Raw genomic sequence first — 22,890 nt, 5'->3', positions numbered from 1 at the left:
GCTCAGAATAGATCGGAGGGAGGGAGGGAGAGAGGGCGGAGTTGGGGGAGACTAGTTGGGACAGCCCACCACAGAGAGAAAGAATTGAGAGGCAGAGGCAGATTTGGGGAGGGGGAGGGGGAGCGGGAGAGAGGAGGCGGGAGGAAGACAGACCCAGCCCAACGCCGCAAGTGGCTTCCTGTTGCTTACTTCTAAACCCTCCAGATTCCTCCAGACCTTCAGACTGTCCGAAGCTCTCCGCTGACTGCACTGCTTGCTGCCCAGTCACTGAGGTATGCCCCCTGCTTCCCTACTTCTTCCTTTATCTGTGAGAACACTTTATGCTCCCTGCTCAGGATAGGGTGACACTTTGCAGCTCACCTCCTCCTGCTAAGCCATGGGTCCTTCACTTTGGGGGGAGACTGGGATCATCACGGCCTTTCTTGCACCCCTTTCTTGCATAGGTCACTTTGGGGGGTGGGCAGTCTGGTGAATTTCAGTCCACAGAGATCCACACCGAACGTACCCATCTCCCCTCCCACTAATCTGTACTAGTTTCCCTTTATGAAGTTGGGAACAGGAGGTATGTGAAGATCCCATCCTCAAGTTTGTGAAGTGCCTTCATTTCCCTTGCCCCTCCCTCACACTGTGGAGTCATTGATCAGAGCCTGCAAGAACAGACTTCTAAAGGATCTAGTTCGTTTTCCTCTTATCATAGGTTTGGAAACAGGCTCACAGAGGAGGAGCGAGTGAGTGAGTGAGTGACAAACTAGGTACCTGCACTCTGCCTCTTGCTGTGAGTTGAGAGCCATCCGGACTAATGTCCAGAGGCCTCGGAGCTGATGATCTAAATGGATTCAGCCGCCTGTTCCATGAGAGAGAAGAGGGCAGGGGCAGGTTTCTGTTAATAGCTCAGTGTCAGAAAAAAGGGGGAGGGGAAAGGGAGGATTTTACAAATGAAGAACTCTTCTATAATTAGAAGAGCCCTGAAAGGACACCCCACCAAAATACATAATGATGTACAGAAGTGTGTCTGTATGGGTGCACACACGCACAAATATATTTGTATCTGTAGCTCCCTGGGCCTGAACCTCTCTTAGAGCCATTCCTCTGAGTTAAACATTGGCTACCAGCCAGCTCCTTCCTTCTCCTCCACCCCCAATGCAGGTAACACATTAAATCGCCAACCCCAAGGCCCGAAAGGGCTTTTTCCCTTTCAGGAGCTGCAGACCGAGGAGGGGGAAGGGAGCCCAGTGTCTTTGGGGATCCTAAGGGAAAGAAGTTGCCTAGGACAGACTTGGCTCCCTCGGCTTCAAAGCCCGCTTCGTTGTTCCAAGGCTGGCCGCGAACAGGGTCAGGCCCCCACATCACCCACCCCCGCCCCCCCGGGGATTCCCTTTAGATCCAAATACTGAAGGAGCCCGAGACAAAATGGTGGGCTTGGGGCAGGGGGAGGAGAGGCTGTGGCGGGTTCTGTGGCCGGGGGCCGGCAGCCTTGAGCCTGGGGGCTGCGCCTCGGTCCGGATGCTCTGCGACCCTGGGAACAACAGCCCTCCGGGAGCCTCAGTTCCGTATCTTCGTGATGAAGAGAGAAAGTCTTGTGGGCCCGCCTTCCAGAACTGTAGTGAGGAAAGCCCTTTGGTAACTAAAGAAATGTGAAATCTGGCTGTTCTTATCTGGAAGGGCATCTGTGATTTCACAGGCCGAAGGGGGCCAGTGAGGCAAAAACCTCCGTGTGGGGGAAAGAACTTGTTTACACAAACGCTGCCCTGGGGCAGTGACAGGGCAGAGGAAGAGACTCTCTTTCCCCTGGTGCGCTGTCGTGGAAGGGTGCCAGACTCGGGGGCTGCTTTTCTCGCAGCCAAGGCCCTGCCAGGTCCTCCTTTTCCTAGAAGGGGAGGGAGGAAGGGACCGCTAGAGGGCCAAGGAGCTTGGGGTGGAAGTGAGCACTATGGTGGAAAGAGTTAACCCCCGCCATTGTCTGCCACATCGACAGAGGCTGGGAGGTTGGAGGGGAGGGGGGAGTTGCCTGTGGTTGGGGGGAGGCCACCAGGGGATGAGGGAATCTACTTTTGAAACTTTTTCCACCCACTGAAAAATCTCTCCTCTGCCATGACTCAGGCGCAGAGGAATGTGCGTTGCCATGGTAACCTTTTTTTCAGGGTCTCTTGGGCTAGGGGAGGTGTAAGGCAGACCTCCCGGGGAAGCGGAGGTGGGGAACACTCTGTGAGGGCCTCCCCCTTCTTTCCCAGAACATCCCAGAGCTCTCTGTGGCTTGTTCCTCTGGCCAGCCTCCAGTCCTCAGCCCGAGTTGCCTTTCTAGTCCCTTCTCTCCCTCTGCCTCAAGCCTCCCACCTCCATCCCTAAGCTCCACGGACCCCCTTTGTGAGGGAGAGCTAGATTAAACATGGGTGGGTCTGGAGGTGAATAAGGAGCCTGGCAGCTGGAGGCTTTATTTGGGAGGGAGCAATTCTCCTAGGGGGGACTGTTTGTTCTCTCCTGAGCCAGGACTGAGTCCCACCTATAGAAATCTCAGCAGGGCAGACTCAGAGGTTTGCTTTTTGATTCAACTGCTGTTTCCTGAGAACCGAGATTTCCTGCAGTCTTTGCTTTAGCGGGGCCGTGAAAGAAACCAGTTTGTGGAAACCCAGGCCCCAAGATTTAGCCTCTGCCTCAGGAAGATGGGATTACAGCCCAGGAAAGCATGTCCTTGGGCACACGGGCAGATTGTCACACCGACAGGCTCTATTCACTTAAATCACAGAAGTCATAAAATTCTGGACTTGGCAAGCCTCTTAGGATATGGGGTATCAGAGCCGAAAGGAGCTTTAGAAACCTGGCCCATCAGAGCTAGAAGAGACCTTGAAACACTGAACACAAAATATAAGAGCTGGAGTAGACAGAATGTGAGATAGATATAGCTACGACCTTAGAGATTATCTAATCTAAGCCCCTTATCCATCCACTATCCAACATCCATCTATTAAATCGCCTATCGCCTATGGAAGGCTTTATAAGACAAAATTAGGAAGACTCATCTTCCTGAGTTCAAATATGTCTTCAGACACTTACTAGCTGTGTGACCCTGGATAAGTCACTTCATTGTGTTTTGCCTCCGTTTTCTCATCTGTAAAATGAGCTGAAGAAGGAAATGGCAACTCACTTTAGTATCTTTGTCAAGAAAACCTCAAATGGGATCATGTAGAATTGGACATGAATGAAATGGCTGGACAACAACAACAATAAAGCAAAATGAAAAACAGTTCTTGTACTCCAGGCACATTGTACGGGAATGAGAAAACAGGTGGGAGGACTGAGGCCCAGGGGAGGGGATTACAGATTAATGCCAGACTGGAACCTAAGTAGGCATTCTCACTAGGATTTCTGGCCTGCCACTTCTTTCACCCCTTTGCTGCCCAGAAAAAATGTAGTTACCTGTCCCCCAATTATTTGGGGAACAGCATTCCTCATGTGCCTTGTCACCTTGGTCATCTGAAGTACCTTCCCATAATCAGTAGTGATGATAATCGTACCGCTATCATTTAACACTTTATTTAATTGGATCCTTACAACCATATGCTCACGAGGAAGGCAGAGCTAAAATTAGACTCCTTTTGCTTGTGAGGGAATTGAGGCTTAGGAGGGCGTGTGCTTTGTCTAAGTGGTAGAGGAGCAGGATTCATTTTTGGATTGCATGACTTTGGGCAGTCGTTTCCGAGGTGAATATCATAGATTCGGTGAAGATCACAGATTTAGAGCTGGAAGGAACTTAACCCAGCCTCTTCATTTTATAGATAAAGAGACTCAAAGAAAAAAGGAAACTTGCCAGAAATCACAGAGACAAGAGCCAGGATTCGAACCACAACCCTCCGTCTCTACATTTAGCACTCTTTCCCACTATACCCTTTTGTCTCCCGATAACTCATCTTTTCTTTTGAAGCACAGAAGAAGTTGCAAGGAGAAAATGAAGAAACTTCGCTGTCTCACAGCTGGCTTAGAAGGGCCACTGAACTCATGCCCCAGGTCAAGCTATGACCTAAATGAAATTAGTTAGAAAAACAGTGTTCTCAACTCCCTAGGGGCAGACAGGCTGGACAGGAAACCCTGCTGTTCATTTACAGATGTCAACATCTGGACTGAGCTTGGTCCCCCTTCCATACAAACAACCTGGCCACCAGGAGAGCCTTGCTGGCGAGTTTGACTTGTTCAGGGATGGAAATAAACAGCCACATCAAGGCTTGTTTGCTTGTGTTGTGGTCTTGCTGGGGCTGGAGCTGGCTTGCTTGGGGGCGTCTTATCCACAGGAGCCTCCCTATTGGCTCTGGCAAGCCCAAGCCATCTTTGGGACCTTTCTTCTCAGAATAACCCACAGTTCCAGAGCTGAGCCCTTGGAGGTCCTCTCCTACTCTCCCTTGGTGGGGAGGCTGCAGGGTGGGGGCGGGGGGGGAGAGAATAGTGTCAACGATCTTCTCAGAACCTTGGTTTTCTGGTGACTTTGATTGTTGACCCAAGGCTGCTGTTTTTCCACTCCTCAGCCTCCCTCCCATTTCTATTCAGCTCTAGCCTGGAACACACATAAAAGTCTTACTTGGAAAATAAGCATTTGGTAGGTTTTTCCAAGCAATAGTTTTTGAGTTAGAAAGGACTTTCCAGCTCATCTAATCCAAATCCTCTCTTTACAAAGAAGGACCCAAAGAGCAGAAGTGACTCGGTCTGGGTCACAGAATGCTAATGATAGAACTGGAAGCAGGACTTGGGTTTCCTGATTCTTCATGCAGGCCTTGGGGCTGACCTTGCGCCCGGCTTCCTGGCAAGTGCAGGGAGCCTGGATCTGGAGCTCTCTGTGCTCCTGGGTACGCCGTGACTAAGCCGTGACTTCTCCGAGCCTCGGCTTCATTTTCTGTCACTGAGGGGAAATCTGTCAACTTTTAGGAATCCTCGTTATTAAGAGATCCCTAGTGCGTTACTGCCTAACAGTATCTTCCCTCCCTCATTCCTCTAGGTAAGCTACACAAAGTGGGAGCCTTCTTTTGATGGAGAGGGAGAAGGGAATGGGGGTGAGGGGCAGGAACCAGAAGGCAACAGAGGGAGTCCCCAGGACAGCCCTACAGTCCGGGGGCCGCTGGGAAAAGCATGCTTCCCATACTACTGGCTTATTTGGGGAAGGCCATTTAAATTCTCTGGGGCTCTCCTCTGTAAAATGATGGGGCTGAAGCAGACCATCCCTAAGGTCCCTTCCAGCCCCAAGCCCTGCGAAGCCCAGGATGGCTATCCCGAGTCTGGCCTCCAGGGGGAGGCAGAGAATAACGATGGGCCCCTCCCTTCTGCTCTCCCATCACTAACGTGGCATTTGGAGTGGGGGGGCTTATGTAACAGCTCCAGCTCGGCGGCTCGGGCCTCTTTCTTCTGGAGAGCTGGCCCTGCGCTTCCCGAGAGCCGCTGTCCCTGAGCTTCAAGGTCACAGGCTCCTGTTCAGTCCCCGCTTCCCCCGAGAGTTCTGGCCCCAATCTCGCTATGGCAGGGCTCTGCCAAGATGGCTGGCCCAGGCCCAGAACCAGGCAGGCCAGCCACCTTCGTAATCCCAGCAAGAGACACCGAGCCCCATTTTTCTAGGGCGAGATGCTTCTCAGAAGTAGGAGACCCCCAGTCCAAATGATGTACCAGAGCAGGTCCTTCCAAGGGCTCCGGACTGATGGAAGCTCCCCTGTATCTGCTGCCTCATCAGTCCCTCACAGCAAGTTTTACTCTTTTTGACAGATGGGGAGAGTGGGGCCCAGGGAGGGGTGAGCCTCAAGTCGTGTAGCCAAGTTGGGGGACAGCAAGCTCCGGCCCCTGCTTCCCAGTTCGGGACTTTTAAGGTGCCCCACCGCCTTAGACACAGACCTGTAAGGACCCTACAGGGCCAGCTCAGGACAGAGCATCTGTGGGACCTGGCAAAGCTGGCTCCGTGTCTCCGTGGAGCCCCTAATTTAAGAGACTAGACATGGCCTCCTTCCAGGGCCTGCTATTTTTTCAGTGGTGCTGTTGTCCCTTCAGGTTTATTTTCCCATTTCTGTGAGGTAAAGTTTGGTTACTGGGTGGAATTATTTGAATTTTCCATCTCCCTCCAGACTCACAGCTGAAGGCTGTAGACTTGACCTTGACTAAGGAGCCCAGACCTCATCCTTTGAGACTGCACTTTGTTGTGCTTGAAGACATAGCCTCGGCCTCCCTAACCTCCCCCAAGCCGGAGGAACAGTGTCTTCTTTCTGTCTTGTGCTAAGTCCTCCCCTTCTTTCTCCCAGGAGCTGCTCCATGTCCTGTCCAAGTGTCTGGTGGAGCCCTTGCCTATGAAGGGGGGAGGTGGAAAGAGTCTCCCAAGAGGCTAATTTAGCTGTTCTTTTCCATCCCTAAGGCTAGTCCTGAGAAGATTGAGTGATCTCAGTTTCCAGTGTTGTTGGCAGAAAGGAGGGTCTTTCAGAAGCTTCTAGAATAAACAAAAGACAGAGGGAGGGACTTGGTGTTGGGAACAGGAAGGGAAGAGAGTGGGGGCTCTGGCTTTGAGGACTGTCTGCTTTCTGCAGCCACCAAGCCAAGGGAAATGCCTGGCACTGGTGTGTCAGCACAAGTCTCCCTTCTGTCAGCTTCTAACCTGGGCCGGCCTCCTCGGCTCAATTCAGTTTAACTCCATTCAGTCTGGTCCAATTCATGAGCAATTCTTAAACATCTGTTACATTAAAAGTGCTCTTTCAGCCAGGGCACTCGGTGACAAAACCCAAGAACCCTCCCTTAAGCATCTCAGACCCAGAAAGGAAGAGTGATTTTCTCATGGCTAATCCGGGACTGAGACGTGAGGGTTATTCATGAGGGCCGTGGGGATGTGTAACCTAGGGCCGGCCGGAGATAATTCTTATCTTCAGATATCTGAAGGGCTGGGTAGGGAGAAGGGATCAGACTTGTTTTTCTTGGCCCTGGAAGACAGAACTGGGTCCAGTGGAGTAATGGTTTCAGGGAAGCAATTTCAGCTCCATATTAGGGAAAGCTTTCTAACAACTAGACTGTTCAAAAGGGGAGCTACTTAAGTAAAAGGCTGATCCCTATCGAGGATGCTCACATAAGGATCGCTGTTCGGGTACAGGTCGGACTGGTGTTTCTGAGATCTCCTCTAGTTCGGAAGTTCTTTGATGGGCTTTTGTCTGTTGGAGGACTGCGATCATAAAGGCAACGTGTAGTTGTAGGTTCTAGGTCTAATATTAACCATGTAATCCCTACGCAGTGATGAGCCCTTTCTGACCTTCCGTTTCCATATCTTAAAACTAGAAACAACAGTCCCTTTTTTCACAGGATTTGAGGAACAAATAAGATGTTGAAGATATATGTTGAAAAGTATAGAGCTTTAAAAATATGAGAAGGATTATTTAATAAAGTTGGGCACAACTGGTAAGTCAGGTTTCACCCTCTGTCTTTTAAAAAATTTTCAAGTAACAAGAATTTATTTTCTCACTTTCCCACTTCCTATCCTCGTTCTCTTCCCTGCCCTATTGGGAAAAAGAAAAGGAAAAAAAAAAAACACGGAACTCTTAAAGCAAATATACAAAATAAATTCCCACACTGGACATCTCCCAGAAATGAAGGTGTCATCATTGCCGCTCACCTCCCATTTTCTCTCTGATACTGCAGGAGTCTAAGGACACCTTGGCTCAAGAGGGTTTCCTAAGCGTCTTTCAGAGTTCTTCAGTGAGAAGTTGTGGGAGGAGGGAAGGAGGAGAAAGGGGTAGCTAGCACGTAGGAGAATACTTTGGGAGCCCGACAGTGTTGGCTTTGCTTTCTGATGGCATTGTGGAAGCAAGCCACGATGGAAAAGGCCCGCCATGGGTAACCCCTCAAAGTTTGCTTGTCCCACAAGGACAGCTTGTCTCATAAGCTTCCCTCTTGCCATCCCTGGTTTTGTTTATTCTACTTGGCTTGCGACAGAAAGAAGTAAGTTAACATTTGCAGTGGTACAGACTGCCCTTCCATGTGTATTGACACTTGGGTTGGTTTTGAAAGGTCCTTTCATAGTTTCTTACTTTTGGGCAAGGCTCATCGGACCATTTGCAGAGCTGTGTACTTTTCTGTGAGTGGGCAGAGATCAACATTGGGGCTCTAACCGGACGCAAAAATGCTTCACCAACCCACCAAGGAGTTTAGATGGCTCCCTTGGGTGACATCCCAAAGACACCTCTATTTTATATTTAGAGGACTTTTCTGGATGGAAGTTTCTGTCCAGAGAGAGGAAGGGATTTGTCCAAGGTCACACAGTGTCCTTGCAGGCTTCAGACTGTGGTCGTTAAACTCCGTGCTTTATACTACTCCATATTGTTTCTCTTTCAACCATTTTTATTTCTTTCTTAGAGATAGGGCCAGCCATCTAATCCAGGATCCAAGATTCAAAAATTTATTTCCAAGGGAACGAGGTAATATAGCAGCTTGTCTCTCTAGAGTCCTTGCCATTCACCCAGATCTTCCTGAGTTGAGATGCCCTTAGTAACTCTCTTAGCCATGCTCTCTTAGGTCTGAGCACTGACTGCTTCATCGAGGGGCAAATAAGCCCGCTCACTCAGCTCTCCACCCCAAACCAAGTCCCCCTGTACTTTAACACTGACCAAAGCCTTGAATGCCCTTCTATTCTGGCTCACGGTGGGGAGAGAGGAAGGGCTACCTTCCAGATAGGATGGCAGGAAGATGTGGAGACAGGACCTCTTGGCTGACAGATAAATCCTTTCAGTGGCCAGAGAGGTACACAAGATCTCTGCCCAGAAAGAGACTCAGGAAATATTTACTCTGTCCAGCTCCCAGACCTGTAACCTATTACTGGTACTTCCTCCCACCCCACTTCTGGCTCCCACCTAGAATCTGTTATTTTTCAGTGCATAGCCATCTATTTATTTGTTTTACTTTTCAAAGAGATCTCATTTTAGACATGCAGCCTCTGTCCAGTGGTGGCCCTTATTCAACCAGGAGGGTAAATTTCCAGTCAGGCTGGGATCCATCTTGATGACACAATTGACTCTCCTGGAGGCACAGGGGTGATTTTTTCCAGCTGCAAGTCTGGCTTCTGATTGATTGCCATCAAACAAACTTAGACAACTCTCTCATTGATAGAGTTTCACTGGTTCATTCACGTAAGGCCACGTGCCAAATAGCAGGAGGAAGGGAAGTTTTCCATCTTGAGTCCTGATCAGACAAGCCCTGAACTGTATGAGGGGAAAGAAGGCTCCAGAAATCCCAAGTTATCATCAGGGCCCACACAATGGCAGGGTGAGGGTATCCCTGAGCTCCTAAATCCATGTGCAAGAATAGAAAACGTGGCAGGTCATGAACACAGAGACTGGAAACCAGCACAAGCCGTGGCAAGCGTGGGTTTGAGCCCCTGCTCTGATACCAGTTGTGTGATGCTAGATCAGAAGTAGCACAGTGTGGTGTGGAGACCACCAGGCCTACATTCAGCAGAATAAGAAGCAAATCTTACTTCTTCTACTTAATAAGGATAAGCCACACATAATTCCTTAGGGAAGTCACTTATACCTCTGTGCCCCCAATTTCCTTATCCATAAAATTCATTCAACCAATGTTTATTAAATGTCTACGTATACAAAGCACTGTGCTGGGTAAGATAAGGTGCAGTTCCTGCCCTCAAAGAGTTTGGACGGTGATTCCTAAGATCCTTTCCTACTCTAACTTCTCCAAGTTACTTCTCCGGGGCTCAGTTTTTGCTTCTGTAACATGGGGATGATGATGCTCTAATTCCCTCACAGGATTGCTATAAGAAAATTATGGTACAAACTGTGAATCATAAAGGACAAAGCCCTGAGTTATGAAGGGCTAATGACATCTCACTCGGGATTCTGAGCTGACTGTAATCTCCCTCATTCTGCTAGATTCTATGGTCAGAAAGTCCAGTTTTCTAGAATCCAGGATTGCAGAGAATACTTTTTACACGGTCAGAAGGAATGTGCTTTGTAAAAAACCTTCACAAGACACATACTATGAGCTTTCTGAGTTATCGTGGGGGCCAAGGGCATGCTAGATCTCAGATGGCAACAGTTGCTTCACTTTTCTGGGGGGGATAAAAAGCAGATTGAATGCAGGCGTGATGTGTCACATGGCGGTCTCTGTGGAAGTTCAAGAACATTCTTTCCTTTTGTAAGAACGTTTAGGTCATTTTTCAGAACGCAGTGTTCATTGTTTTGGGGTCTGGATTTCATTTTCTCTGATTAACACAACCTCCTGGGAAGAGATGGGCCAACCCAGGATTTAATGCAGATCACCATCTTGTGATGGAAGAGAGAGAGCGATGTGGACTCTGTGTGTGGGGGAGGGGGTGTGTGTGAAAGAGAGGACCCTGAAGAGAGGAAGGGGGGATGAACTGTGTATTGTCAAAGATGATGGCTGTATAAGAGAAGGGTTGCGGGGATTAAGGGGAGGCCTGCAGGGGTTGATTGAAGTGAGAAAAGAGATGGGAACTTTTAGAGTTTGTGTGAAGGGGAAAGAATGAATCATAAATGTGCGGAGATGTGTGGGATAAGCATGTGAGAATGGAGGAGAAAGCTTGTAGGTGTGAGAAGCAGAGTGTAGGAAAACTAAATGGGCAAAAGAGGATGTGCGTGAGACATGAGATGTATAAGAGGGGTACTGACTGGTGCAGGAAAAGGAGGCTTGACAGAAAGAGAAGTTTGAATCGTATGTGCCGGAGGGAGTAAGAAGAAGAGAAGTTTCAGGTCTTGTATCGTGGCAAGGGAGGCAGAAAAAAGAAAAAGATAAAAGGAAAAGAGGAGGAGAGAAGGAAGACAGGGAGGAGAGAGAAGAATGATTTGTACAATCTAAGCTGGGGACAACTTCAGACGTCATAGAAGCTGCTTCCCCTTCTGGGTTCCCCACACAGTATTATCGAGTTAAAGTGAATTTTCCAAGACTTCTGAAAGCTCCTAGATGATTCCTTCCACTGTGTGATGGTTGGGAGGCAGGGATGGGGTGAGTGCTCCCTGGAGATTCAGTAGGGAGGCCTCCGATGACTCAGCTTTTGTTTCCTTTCTTCCACCCAGGGTTGCTAGCACCATGAGGGCTTGGATCTTCTTCCTCCTCTGCCTGGCAGGCAGGGCACTAGCGGCTCCTGTAAGTATGAGACCTCCTTAGACACATAACTGTTTTCTTTGTCACTGGCTTTAGGGGCTTGCAATCCCAATCCCCTTTACTCTCCTCCATAACATCCCCGGAGAGAAGGAACCCATCACCATCTTGTACCAAGGCACCGTCTCATTTTACAGATGAAGAAACTGAGGCACAAACATTTTAGTTGTTCGACAAAGGTGACACAGGAAGAAAGTAGCAGAGGCAGAATTTACATCCAGATTAGATTCCAAATCCACTAGAAGCAGAAGCAACTCTTCAGTAAACTGATTTCACCATTCTGAGTACTCCTTGTGCTGAGTGTGGCTCCTCTTTGAAGTTGTGGCCAAAGTCTGTTGGTGATCCTCTCTGAGCTCAGAATGTGTGACAGACAGACAGCTCTTCACTTAGCCCGCACTTTGAAGCCTTTCTATCTTGGTAAAATCTAACCGAGTTTGTACTCCTTGAGAGCAGCCTTGGCTTACCTCCTTACAATGATGAGGCATCAAGGTATTATTTTACTGAAGGATAATGGGGTCAGAGGCCACAAATTCAGCTTTCTCAGTTTACAAATGAGGAAACTGATGCACAGAAAGGTGAAGTGACTTGTATAGTGTCTGTCTGTCTGTCTGTCTCTTTCATTGAGATGTAGTGGAAGGAGTCCTAGAGTAAGAGAACATCAGTTCTTGCCTCAGCTTTGTCACGAGTAGTCTATGACCGTTTATATTTGGGGTTCTTTTTTTAATGTTATAGATTGCTTTTGCACACTGGTGAAGCCTATGGAAATCCTCTCAGAATAGTCTTTTTAAATGCATAAAAAATAGAATTGCAAAGAAAGCCAATTATATTGTAAAACAACTTTCAAATATTAAAACTAAAACAACTTCATGCTTAAGAACCAACCCCTGGCTCAGATCAGTCACTTGAACCTTCTTGGGCCCAAGTTTCTGCATCTGTTTAACGGCACAAATGCCCTTACCTGGTGTAATTGAGCCCTCCCCCAGCAGGGCTGCATCTGGAGCTAAGGAGCAGCCTGATGACTGTTTATTTCCTCAAGCTTGGAATCTCAAGGGGTCTCTGTGGAATTGATTTTTTCTGGCGTGCGTGTTTGAGAATGATTCTCCATCTGCACATGAGTCTCCAAGGTCTCTCTTTCCCACCCACCAGTCCTCTTCTGAGGAAGGCAGATAAACCAAATTTCCGCTCCATAACTCAGGCCCAAGACTTCACATGAAGGGAAGGGGAGTAGTGCTCACAAGCTGAATGGGGAATGGGGCGGGGTAGGAGAGGCCATTTGGAAATATCACTGGACTTGGAGGCAAACCAACTGAAATCGAATCCTGACTCTACTTCTCCCTAGCTATGTGCCCTTGAACACATCCATTTGGATCTTGGTTTCCTTATCTGTAACTGAAGATAATAATACTTGTGTAACTACCTTACTGAGTTGTTGTAAGGAAAGTTCTTTGTAAAACTTAAAGTATATATTATAAAAATTATTGCAAATATTATAGAAGAGCTCATGAGGCTGGGGTCCTGGTCCCCTAGTACTTGGCAATTCTAGTTGTGAAGTTGAATGTCGATGGGCTCAGTTTCCCTGATTTTCCTTCCTTTGCAGCAGCAGCAGGAAGCGCTTCCTGATGAGGCTGAGGTGGTGGAGGAACCAGTTGCCGAAGTAACCGAGGTATGAATTCAGTTACCCAGTTGCACGCAGGTGGCTGGCTTTAGCCCCACTTTCTGTCTGCCTACTGTCCCACCGAGGTATCCAGACTCTGAGTTCTCTTCTCCAAAGAAGGGACGGCGCTATCCAAATGTCTGTCCTTTCCCCTGTTGTTGACACATGTGTTTAAAGCCCTTGTTCCCTTAAAGGGAACATACGAGATGCAGGTACGAGTCTGTACATAAGCACACAACACAAAGATACTCACCACAGACACCATTGAAACCTGCGTTCCTAACTTCCCGAGGAATCAAGTCCAGACTCCTTCACCGAGTATTCAAGGTCCTTCACAAGCTGACCCAGCTGACTTTTCAGTCTTATCTCTGCCCACTCCCCTTCACTTTCTCTTCTGCTTTTTCTAATGCTTCTCTCGTTGTTCTTCGAATAAGCCATGTGTGGTTTTTTTGCTTATACATGATGCCCTCTAACCAGAATGACATTCTTTCCTTCCTCCTCCTGTCTATTTGAACCTCACTCAGCTCTGGGAAGCTTCCCTATTTTCCTTCCCTCTCCTATTGTCTGTCCCTTCCCCACCTCCCTTCTCTGTGTACTGTTAGTACTCAATGGCTCCCCCAGTCCCTGGGCACTTAGCTAACCCTGCTTTTGGTCATGTACACAGTTTCCCTATCTAGATCGCAAGATCCCTGGAGAGGAATGGGTTTTAGTCATCCCTCTATGATCTAAATTAATCCCAACAGATGCCCATCAACTCTTTTAAAAAATATATATTTTAGCTTAATTAGCCAAAAAATATTTTTTAGCATTTTTTAAATTGCTAGTTCCAGTTCTCTATTCCCTCTTTTTTCCTCCCTCTTCCTTGACATGGTGAGCACTTTATACATGTCAGTAACTGATGATGTTCATGCAGATTCACATGTATCTCCCACATCACTCTGCCAGTCTTGACAGGAAGAAAAGTATTGTTGGCTGCTTTGGGTGATCTCTATACTGTACTAATAAAAAGAGGACGGGAAATTGAAAAGATCTGGGTTTCATAATGTGTTAACTCTAAATTTCCTTACTTATGGTCTCCCATAATCCCCTTTATGGTATTATCTATACCTACCAAAAGGGTTCCCTCTCTTTTCTTTTCTCTTTCACTTTTCCATTGTTTCCAGTTTTCTTTTTTCCAATCAATTCTTTTCCCCCATTCTCATCCCTGCTTTAACACGTACTGTTGTTTTCTCCTGCTTCCTTCCTTCCCACTCCCTCCCTATCCTCCTTTTTCCATTCCTCTCTTTCTCTTTTTTGCTTTCCCTCTCCCAGGCTTCTTTTTCCTTCTCTAACCTTCTCCTTCTTTCCCTCACCTTCTTCCTGTTCCCGTTCTTTCTTTCCCTTCTCTCATCTTTTGTCCTTTCCTCCCCCTTTTCCCATATATTTTCTCTCCTTCCAGTCTTATTTCCCTCCCTTCTCCTACTTCTTTTTCTCCCTCTATTTTTCTTCTCTTTCCCATCTCTCCTCTCCCTATTTTCTCCATTTTATTACTCTCTTCTCCCTCTGTGCTTACCCCAAACCCTGTCCTGATCAATGGATGACAGAGCCTTTCTTTCTTCCTGCCAGGAGCCTGTGGGTGCCAACCCTGTCCAGGTTGAGGTTGGAGAGTTTGATGAAACTGTAGAGGAAGCTGAGGAGGTTGTAGCTGAAAGTAAGTAATGGGAGACCCTGGCAGACTGCTTAACTTTCCCTGACTGAGGGATGGGAATGGAGAGAGGTTAAGCACTTGTGAAATCCTTTTCCCGTTGGAAATTTTGACAAAAGCCCTTGGGGAGCTAGAGACCCCTGTGCACAGCTGGAGAAAGATAAAAGCAGAGGTCCTTGCCTTAGCATCTACAGAAAGGGGGCTGGGAATGAGCCCTGACCCTCAGTGGCCTGGCCATTCTGTAGGGCCTGGGAGGATCTATTTATAATCAGAGACACTCATCATTTCTGTAAGTGAGCAGGAAGGAAAAGTTCACAGTAGGAAATGACATTGTCTCTGAAATCCCCTGGAGTTTTCGCTCTGTTCCACCTTTAAGCCTGGGCCACATAATATATTTATATTTAGTTTTCCCTTACTCTCTTCCTTCCTCTGTTTCCCTGCCATGAACTGAGCCCCAGTCTGGACTCTGTAAGAGCCCTCATCCTGGTTGCATTTGAGCCCTGACCCCAGCCCCAGACTTAGTCCTGTCACCAAGCCATTTCACAGGGAGTCCTGGGTGAGGGAATGGATACACTTAATGTAATGAACTCAGTGGGTGGCGTGTCCAAAGGTCCTGATGTATATACTTGCTCCTCTGCAGATCCCTGCCAAAACCACCACTGCAAACATGGCAAGGTCTGTGAGCTTGATGAGAACAACACTCCCATGTGCGTGTGCCAGGACCCTACCAGCTGCCCTGCCCCCGTAGGAGAGTTTGAGAAGGTAAGGGGCCCAGATAGCATGGGAAAGAGGGAAAACAATGGGACTGATATAAAGCATTCTAGATTTTCTGCTGGTATGGGTTGGGGCATCTAGAGCGTGCAATGGATAAAGTGTTGTACCTGGAGTCAGGAAGACTCTTCCTTTTCTTGAGTTCAAATCTGGCCTCAAATATTAATTAGCCACGCAAGTCACTTAACCCTATTTCCCTTCATTTTTCTCTCTATAAAATGAGTTGAAGAAGGAAATGGCAAACCCCTCCAGTATCTTACTAAGGTAACCCCAAATAGAGTCATGAAGAGTGGGACACAACTGAAACAACACAACCACTCAGAGCTTAGGTTTTACTGAACCCTTCTCTGAGCCTGGGCACCAGACAGGACCCTGGCCCTAAAGGGTAGATCTGGGGACAGGGAGTGGAAATTTCAAGGAGGCACGCCGGATCCAATGAAAGGAAGAACTCTGAAGGAGCTAGACTCATCAAATCTTTCAGGGATCATGTGTCCATTTACTCCATCAGTCCCAGGTCAACAACCATTTCTTAAATGCCTGATATGACCCTACATTTATAGTAGGTGAAGCAGAGTATTACAACATTGGTGTCCATACCTTAGACAATGGGAATTGTCCAGCCAGGGCAATGAGAAAACCAGCTTTGGACAGGAGCCAGCAAGAGGTTCTGGAGAACAGATCCCAGGGCTCGGTAACTCCAGCTAGCCTGGATTTTCCCTCTTCTCTCCTATCACTAAAATCGTTTGGAAACCCCACCCTTTGTACTGTAGACTAAGAGAAAGGAAAGGGACTTCCGGACGGATCCTTAGCATCAGGGGAGAGCCTGAATCTGCTTCCTTGTAACTCTAGGGCAAGAAGTAGTGTTCTAACAAAGCAGAGACAAGGAAGGATGCCCCAGGTGGAGTTGGGATACAGCTGCAATAGTCATCTTGCTCCTAGACAAAGTCCAATGATATACAAAAGAACCATTTCCCTCCCTCACCGCACGTCTGTGAGGACTTACACAGGAAATGGTCATAAAATACAGGCCTCTGAGCAATCCAGGGATAAAATCTAGGTACGGGTAGAACCCTAGGTTTATCTGCCTAAGAATGGAATGGATTGCATCAGGAGACCATAATACCTCCAACACGGGAAACCTCACCCGGCCTGGACATGGAAAGGATTGACAGATTGATAGCTCTTTCTTGATTCTCCAGCCTTGGAGGTATTAAAATATAGGTGGCTGAATGTTGTAGATAGGATTTCTTTTGCAAATAGAGTTTGGTCCAAGTGCTTTCCCAGCTCCCTTCCAACCCTAAGAAGCTTTGATTAAATACAGCTTTGAGTCTTAGCTTTCTCATCTGTAAAATGGAGAGAATTTAATGCTTGTTCATTCGGTTCAGACCAATGGTGAGGGCCAGATGAAAAAGGAGGAAAGGAAATGCTAAGAAATCCAGTGGTTCAAGTTTTTATCTGCCCCATAGGTTTGTAGCAATGACAACAAGACTTTTGACTCCTCCTGCCACTTCTTTGCCACCAAATGCACCCTAGAGGGAACCAAGAAGGGGCACAAACTCCACCTGGACTACATTGGACCCTGCAAATGTAAGTATTTCTAGTTTTTAACAAAATAGAAAAGGGCATTGAGGGAGAGGATCCTGGCGAATTGGAAGCTCATTATAAGTCAATAGTGTCACCTGAAAGCTAAAAAAATATCCCTAAAACTAACTTAGACTAATTGATTAATCAAAGCTCTGCTGTTCTCTGCTTTGGGTCAGGCCATTGCTGCAGTACTAGGTTCACTTCTGGGCATCACATTTAAGGAAAACTATCCTCAGGTAGTGAGAGTAATGGAAAGTATGCCCCATGAGGATCATTTGAAGGAAGTGGGGAGATTTTGCCTGGAAAAAACCAAAGTTAGGGTGAACATCCTAGCATCTCCAAGTATCCAGAAGGCTGGAACAAGATGGAGATGTGTTCTAAGCCCCAGAGGAATGGAAGGATAGGAAAATAGGAGAAAAGGTTTAAAGTAAAGTGAGGGAGCAGCTAGGTGAGAAACTCCGCCCTGGAGTTAGGAGAACCTGAATTCAAATCTGACCTCAGATACTTATTAGCTGTGTGATCCTAAGTCACTTAACCTCCATTGCTATTAAAAATTGCTTTAAAAAAACACAATTTGGGCTGCCTTGGCTAGTTGTGAGCTCTTTATTTCTGGGGACCTCAAGCAGAGGTTGATGACCTTTTGTCAAAAACATGATCAAGGAGATTCATGCTTTAGGTTCAGCCTGAATTAACTGAACTCTAAGATTCCTTCTGATTGTTAGGCAATGTCTGCTACTGAGATATTGTCAGGTTTCAGGGAGAAGAAACACCTGGATTTCATACTCTAAGGCCTCTCTAATGTTTAAGATAACCTAAGTACTCGCAGCTTCATGAAATCCTGCTGGCTCAGCTCTTCAGGCCCAGGCAGGCTGCCCCTTCATCTTCTGAAACACTCAGGTTCCAACCTGCTTCCCCCACACCCTCCTCTTCACCGCCTGTGATAATGGCCTCATTGTAGGCCCTAGGCACCTTGGTGCTAGGTGGCACCTGGCCGCCTCACCTGTTTCAGGTGTGTCTGGTGTTAGAGTTGTGTCACGAAAAACAAGACCATTCTTTTTCCCTGCATCTAGCTATAGGAGTGCAGAATGTGAAACTAAACCTGGGATGAGAGATAAGAGAAGACATCTGCTGTAAGAAAGAGCTGCAGTAAGGGAGCTTCCCCAAGGACCAACTCCCTTGTGTAGAGCTTCTTAGCTAGGAGTCCATGAACTTGTTGGGATTTTTCCTTGATATTTTGATCATTACATTTTACTATAATTTATGTAATCCTATATATTTTATTTTAAAAAATTATTGTTACAAGGGGATCACAGACTCCCTTACTATTAAAGGGGTTTTATGGCCCAGAAAACATTAAGAATTGCTCTTCTCGTCCATGGTAAGGAATAAAAGAGAAAATTTAAATTCCACCCAACCTGGCACAAATGTACAGGATAGGGAAGCTTGCCTGGGTCCTGTGAAAAGGCCCAAGAAGTTTTAGTGATTGCAGGTTTCCTCTAAATCAGCAGCGTGGCGTGGGAGCCAAAAAAAAGTCAGGCTGACGAGTTTTTAGGCAGTTCAGGGCAGAGGAATAGGATCAGGCGACTTCTAAAGTCCTTTCTAGCACTGGTATGTGGGGGGTCTCTGGTTTTGTGGCCACCAGGCCAAGACCTGCAGTCTGGAACTAAGCCCAAAGGCCAACTGCAGCATGACGTTGGGTTCTCATGCCAGGAGGTGCCCACTGATGAACGATGTTCCTACGTCTCCCCCTTCTCCGTTCCCACACAGAGGCCCCTGGGCTCTCCAGCTGGCGAGCCTGTAGCCGTCCCCGATGCCTCCTTTTTCAGAGCACACACAGCGTGCAGGAAAGCTGGGCACGATCATTGTGCAGACCACATGTAGGGACCTACATCCTCCCCCAAGGAGTTCAGTTAAAAGAAGGCGTTTTGAGGGGACTTTGGGGCCATAATTTTACCTTGGGATCCTGCAAGTTAGAACAAACTGGGTACAGGAGGAAACTAGGGAAACTGCTTGCTCAGGGCACATAGGGCCGGTTAGGGTGGAAGAGAGCACTAGCGCGTTCAGGAAGGCCAGGAGCCCCGGCTTCAGGCTGACCACCCTGTTTCTGGACCAGACATTGCCCCCTGCCTGGACTCTGAGCTGAGCGAGTTTCCCCTGCGCATGCGTGACTGGCTGAAGAACGTGTTGGTCACCCTCTATGAGCGCGATGAGGACAACAACCTGCTGACTGAGAAGCAGAAGCTCAAAGTGAGTGAGCCTCCGAGCGGGTGTGGGAAGGCCTCCCAGGGGCTCCCTGCTCAGGAATGTCCGCGGGGGCCGCCCCTCCCCCTCCCCCTAGCATGCTCTCCCTCCTTCCGGGAGAAAACAGCACCGTGGAACCGAGCTGCCCCACGCTGAGCTCCGGCCTCGCCTGCATTTGCTCCCGCAGGTCAAGAAGATCCACGAGAACGAGAAGCGCCTGGAAGCCGGGGACCACCCAGTGGAGCTGCTGGCCCGCGACTTCGAGAAGAACTACCAGATGTACATCTTCCCCGTGCACTGGCAGTTTGGCCAGCTGGACCAGCACCCCATCGATGGGTAGGTTGCCCGCCCGTGGACGGCCCCCTTGGCTGCAGGCCTGAGACAGTCTACTTCAGTGGAAAGGGCCCTGGATTTGGAGTTAGGAATCATGATTTCCCCTGATCTCTGGGCTTCAGGTTCCCCCTTTGTAAAATCAAGGGATTCATTAACAAGTCCCCCCGGCTCTGGTATCCTTTGTTTTCAGTTCTTAGGTCCCCTCCCCTTTGGGCTTCCTAGAACTCACTTCTTTGTTTGGCTGGTTCGGTGTCCTCTAGTCGTCCCCAGATCCCACTGCCCAAAGCTGAGGCACTGTTGGCTAGAGTGAGAGCATGAACCCTCTGTGGAGTCCAGTGATCTGTATTTTCCAAGGGAGCAGAGCTGGGTAACAGGCTGGGAGAGTGGGAGTGAAACCTAGTGATGTGATTCAAGATAGGGGGAAGAAATGATTTCCAGCTTTAAAGCACAGGTCCCCTCCTCGCTGCAACCGCTCCTCATCCCCCTTTCAGGGCGTCAAGGGCCTCGCCAGCTGACTCTTCTCCCCATTCCCTCCCAGGTACCTGTCCCACACCGAACTGGCCCCTCTTCGGGCCCCCCTCATCCCCATGGAGCATTGTACCACTCGCTTCTTCGAAGCCTGTGACCTGGACAATGACAAGTACATTGCCCTGGATGAATGGGCTGGCTGTTTCGGCATCAAGGATCGTGAGTGTCTCTGGGCCACCGGCCCCTTCCCCCCACGCCCGTCCTAGACGCTGCCTTGGGACCCCACTAGACTTCACCTGGGTTTCCCCAGCTCACTTTGCACTCCTTGGGAAACGTAGGATGAAAAGGAGAGTAGCTCCATCCAACACTCCTGAAAACCTGCCTTGAGACAGAAATGCCTTAAGGGGAAAAACTGATTTGAAGGTCGGGAGACCTTTGTTTTATTCCTGTCTTTGCCCTTAACGCTGTATGATCTTGAGGAAGCTGCTTTCCTCGCTGAACTTCAATTTCCTCATTTTTTAAAGGAAGGAGCTGAACTAGATGAACAGCCCTCTTTCTACATTAAAATTTCCTGCACTATAACAGCCTTTTAGGCAGGGGGGGCAGGGGGAAGGACATAGAAGCTTTCCCAAGAACCAAGTTGCTCAGTAATGAATATGGCTCTTGTTGTGCTCAAGCTTTGCAAGAACCCTTAAAGCCTTCAGAGCTCTGTTCTACAGAATTTGCCATTATTTTTTGGCTCCAGAGAACCAGAAACTCGTCGTGGGAATGTTTATTAGGCATTGATGAAACTTTCTAAGAAATCATTCAAAATACTTCAAATTCTGCACCTTCCTCCTGAGTCTCAGCCCTGACTTGGCAGGCCAGGGGTTCCCGTGGTGTTCCAAAGCTTTCGTGTCTGCACTCCTCCTTGTCTCCCATTGTAAACGTAGGCTGATCTCTAAAACTCTCTTGGACTTTGTCCCCCAATTTGAAATACTGGGATGATAGATTTAGTTCTGGGATTGTCTAGTGCCTTCTGTGATGCAGATAAAGAAAGTGAGTCCCTAAAAGGACAGGCAGCTCTCCTGAGATCACACAGGTCGTGAAGAACAGAGCCGAAGAGGAGCCCAGGACCCTAACTACAAGTTCTGTGAATCTGGGTGACTCTTTTAGGTTTCCACGCTCAGAAAACATGTTCTTGGGAAGAAGGCCACATTCGTGCCAGATTCTGTCTATAACTCTGTTCCTCTTTTTGTCTCCCTTTGCAGAGGATATCGACAAGGACCTGGTGATCTAAGCCAGAAGCCTCCTTCCCGGTGGCCCAAGTTTCCTTCCCTTACCCCCGACTTCCTATTTTCTTTTATAATTAATGTGTGTGGTTGGTTTGTTCTTTCTCCCTGGGGATGAGGTGCTAATATAGGTCTAAGATGTGTGTATTAACGGTGCTAAAAACCAAACGGAAAATGAAGCCGTGACTTTCTGGCTGTCTAACCTACCCTACCTGAGGGCCGCTCACTCACTCAATCACTTCTGCTACTCTTCTTCCTCTTTTCCTTCTTCTTTCTCCTGCAGCAATGCTTACTGATTCCATGGTATATGGGGAGCAACTCCAATCCACTTTCACGCATCCTACACAGCGGCCCTCCTTTTTGGTTCAGATCCACACTCTCATTTTTTAAATCGAATAACTCACAGTCAGGTTCTGCAGCTCTTTTAAGTCCAGGGTATCAGCTCCTGGCCCATGGGCGAGGGAGAGGAAGGGGATGAGCAAAGGATGTTGGGAATGATGGTGAACTTAAGAAAGTAGTGGAATGGTCCTGGGTGAAGATTTCCTGGGGTCTTCCCCAGAGAAGGGGAAACCAGTGTAAAGGAAAACAAAACAAAACAAAAATCCAGAAGTACTTTAATTGAGAAATAATTTGTCAAAACAAAAGAAGAGAAAAAGACAAAAGAAAAGCAGAGACTGTAAATTCAGAAACCATCACACACACCCAGGCCCTCCCTCCCCTTCACCCCACAAAAAAATAAACTGAAGAAAATGCTCCCCACTGTTACTTCTGTCACATTACTCTAACATTGGCTGTTTCTTCTGCTTCTGCTTGCTAGGACCCCCGCTAATTCCCTTAAGGCAAACTTAGTCCCTTGCTCTAGAAGCTTATTTCTGCTCTCTTTTCTCTCATCTTTACTTTCTTGCCCCCCTCGAGGAAGCCCCAAATTTATATGCTGTTTCGGATAAAGGACCAAAAAAACACCTGATGCCAAGTGGAGTTTGCTGTTCCACTGGTGTGGCTCATCCCTCGAGGGGCTTTTCTAGCTTCTGTCTGTTCTTAGTGTGTGTACGTGCGTGTGTGCGTGTGTGAGGGTGTGCCTGTGTGGTTTTTTTTTTGTTTGTTTTTAATGAAGATAAGATCTTCACTGTGAAAGGGATGTCAACTCTCCCCGGAGATTGAGGACCCTTTCACCTCCAGTGTTCCATGTGCTGCTGCTTCTTATTAATCGTATACAGTCTTGCCACGGTGTGAGCAATTTGACAAGTTTCAGAATAAAAAGTAATTACTTGGAAACCCTGCAGACTCAACTAGCCTGTGCCTCTTTTCTTCCAGTCTCCTTTATTGAACAGCATCTCATATCATCAGTTATTAGCTCTAGAATGGTGAAGCTGAAAGGGACCTGATTTCAGTCAATGCCTCTAGCCTTTAATAAATGCCTTTCAGTCATGTCTGATTTGGGGAGTTTTCTTGGCAAGGATACCAAACTGGTTTGCCATTTTCTTCTTCAGCTCATTTTAATCAATAAGGAAACCAAAGTAAACAGCATTAAGTGACTTGTCTAGAGCCACACAGTTAGTAGCTAAGAACAAATTTGAACGTATCTTCCTCACTCCAGGCCAGGTACTCTGTCCACTGAGCCATGTAGCTGCCCTATTAAAATGCCTACCATAATAATAGCCGACATTTATCACATTGAGGATTTTTTTTCATCAGGATGATTTTTAAATTACAATTATATTTAAAAACAATTTTCAACATTTATTTTTTGGGAAACT

The 22,890-nt window shown here is 47.6% G+C and overlaps 1 protein-coding gene across 2 annotated transcripts; it reads left to right on the top strand.

Annotated features, from left to right (window-relative positions):
- The first annotated feature begins 99 nt into the window (after positions 1-99).
- SPARC (secreted protein acidic and cysteine rich) lies at positions 100-22,408 on the top strand. 2 transcript variants are annotated; one of them, XM_074291854.1, is made up of 10 exons: positions 100-272; positions 11,043-11,112; positions 12,725-12,790; positions 14,387-14,471; positions 15,106-15,227; positions 16,703-16,823; positions 18,934-19,067; positions 19,249-19,397; positions 19,933-20,081; positions 21,113-22,408. In XM_074291854.1, the coding sequence occupies exons 2-10, from the start codon at positions 11,056-11,058 to the stop codon at positions 21,139-21,141; spliced, it is 912 nt and encodes a 303-aa protein (XP_074147955.1). In that variant the 5' UTR covers positions 100-272; positions 11,043-11,055; the 3' UTR covers positions 21,142-22,408. The 2 variants fall into 2 exon arrangements, 1 of the variants encoding a protein (XP_074147955.1); XR_012486656.1 differs by having other exon boundaries at positions 104-272; positions 19,249-19,455; positions 19,906-20,081.
- Positions 22,409-22,890: the final 482 nt, after the last annotated feature.

This window comes from Sminthopsis crassicaudata, chromosome 2, assembly GCF_048593235.1.
Source record: "Sminthopsis crassicaudata isolate SCR6 chromosome 2, ASM4859323v1, whole genome shotgun sequence".
In the NCBI taxonomy this organism is placed as follows: Eukaryota; Metazoa; Chordata; class Mammalia; order Dasyuromorphia; family Dasyuridae; genus Sminthopsis; species Sminthopsis crassicaudata.
The sequence above is the reverse complement of the archived record's forward strand: the minus strand, read 5'-3'. Positions and strand labels throughout refer to the sequence as shown.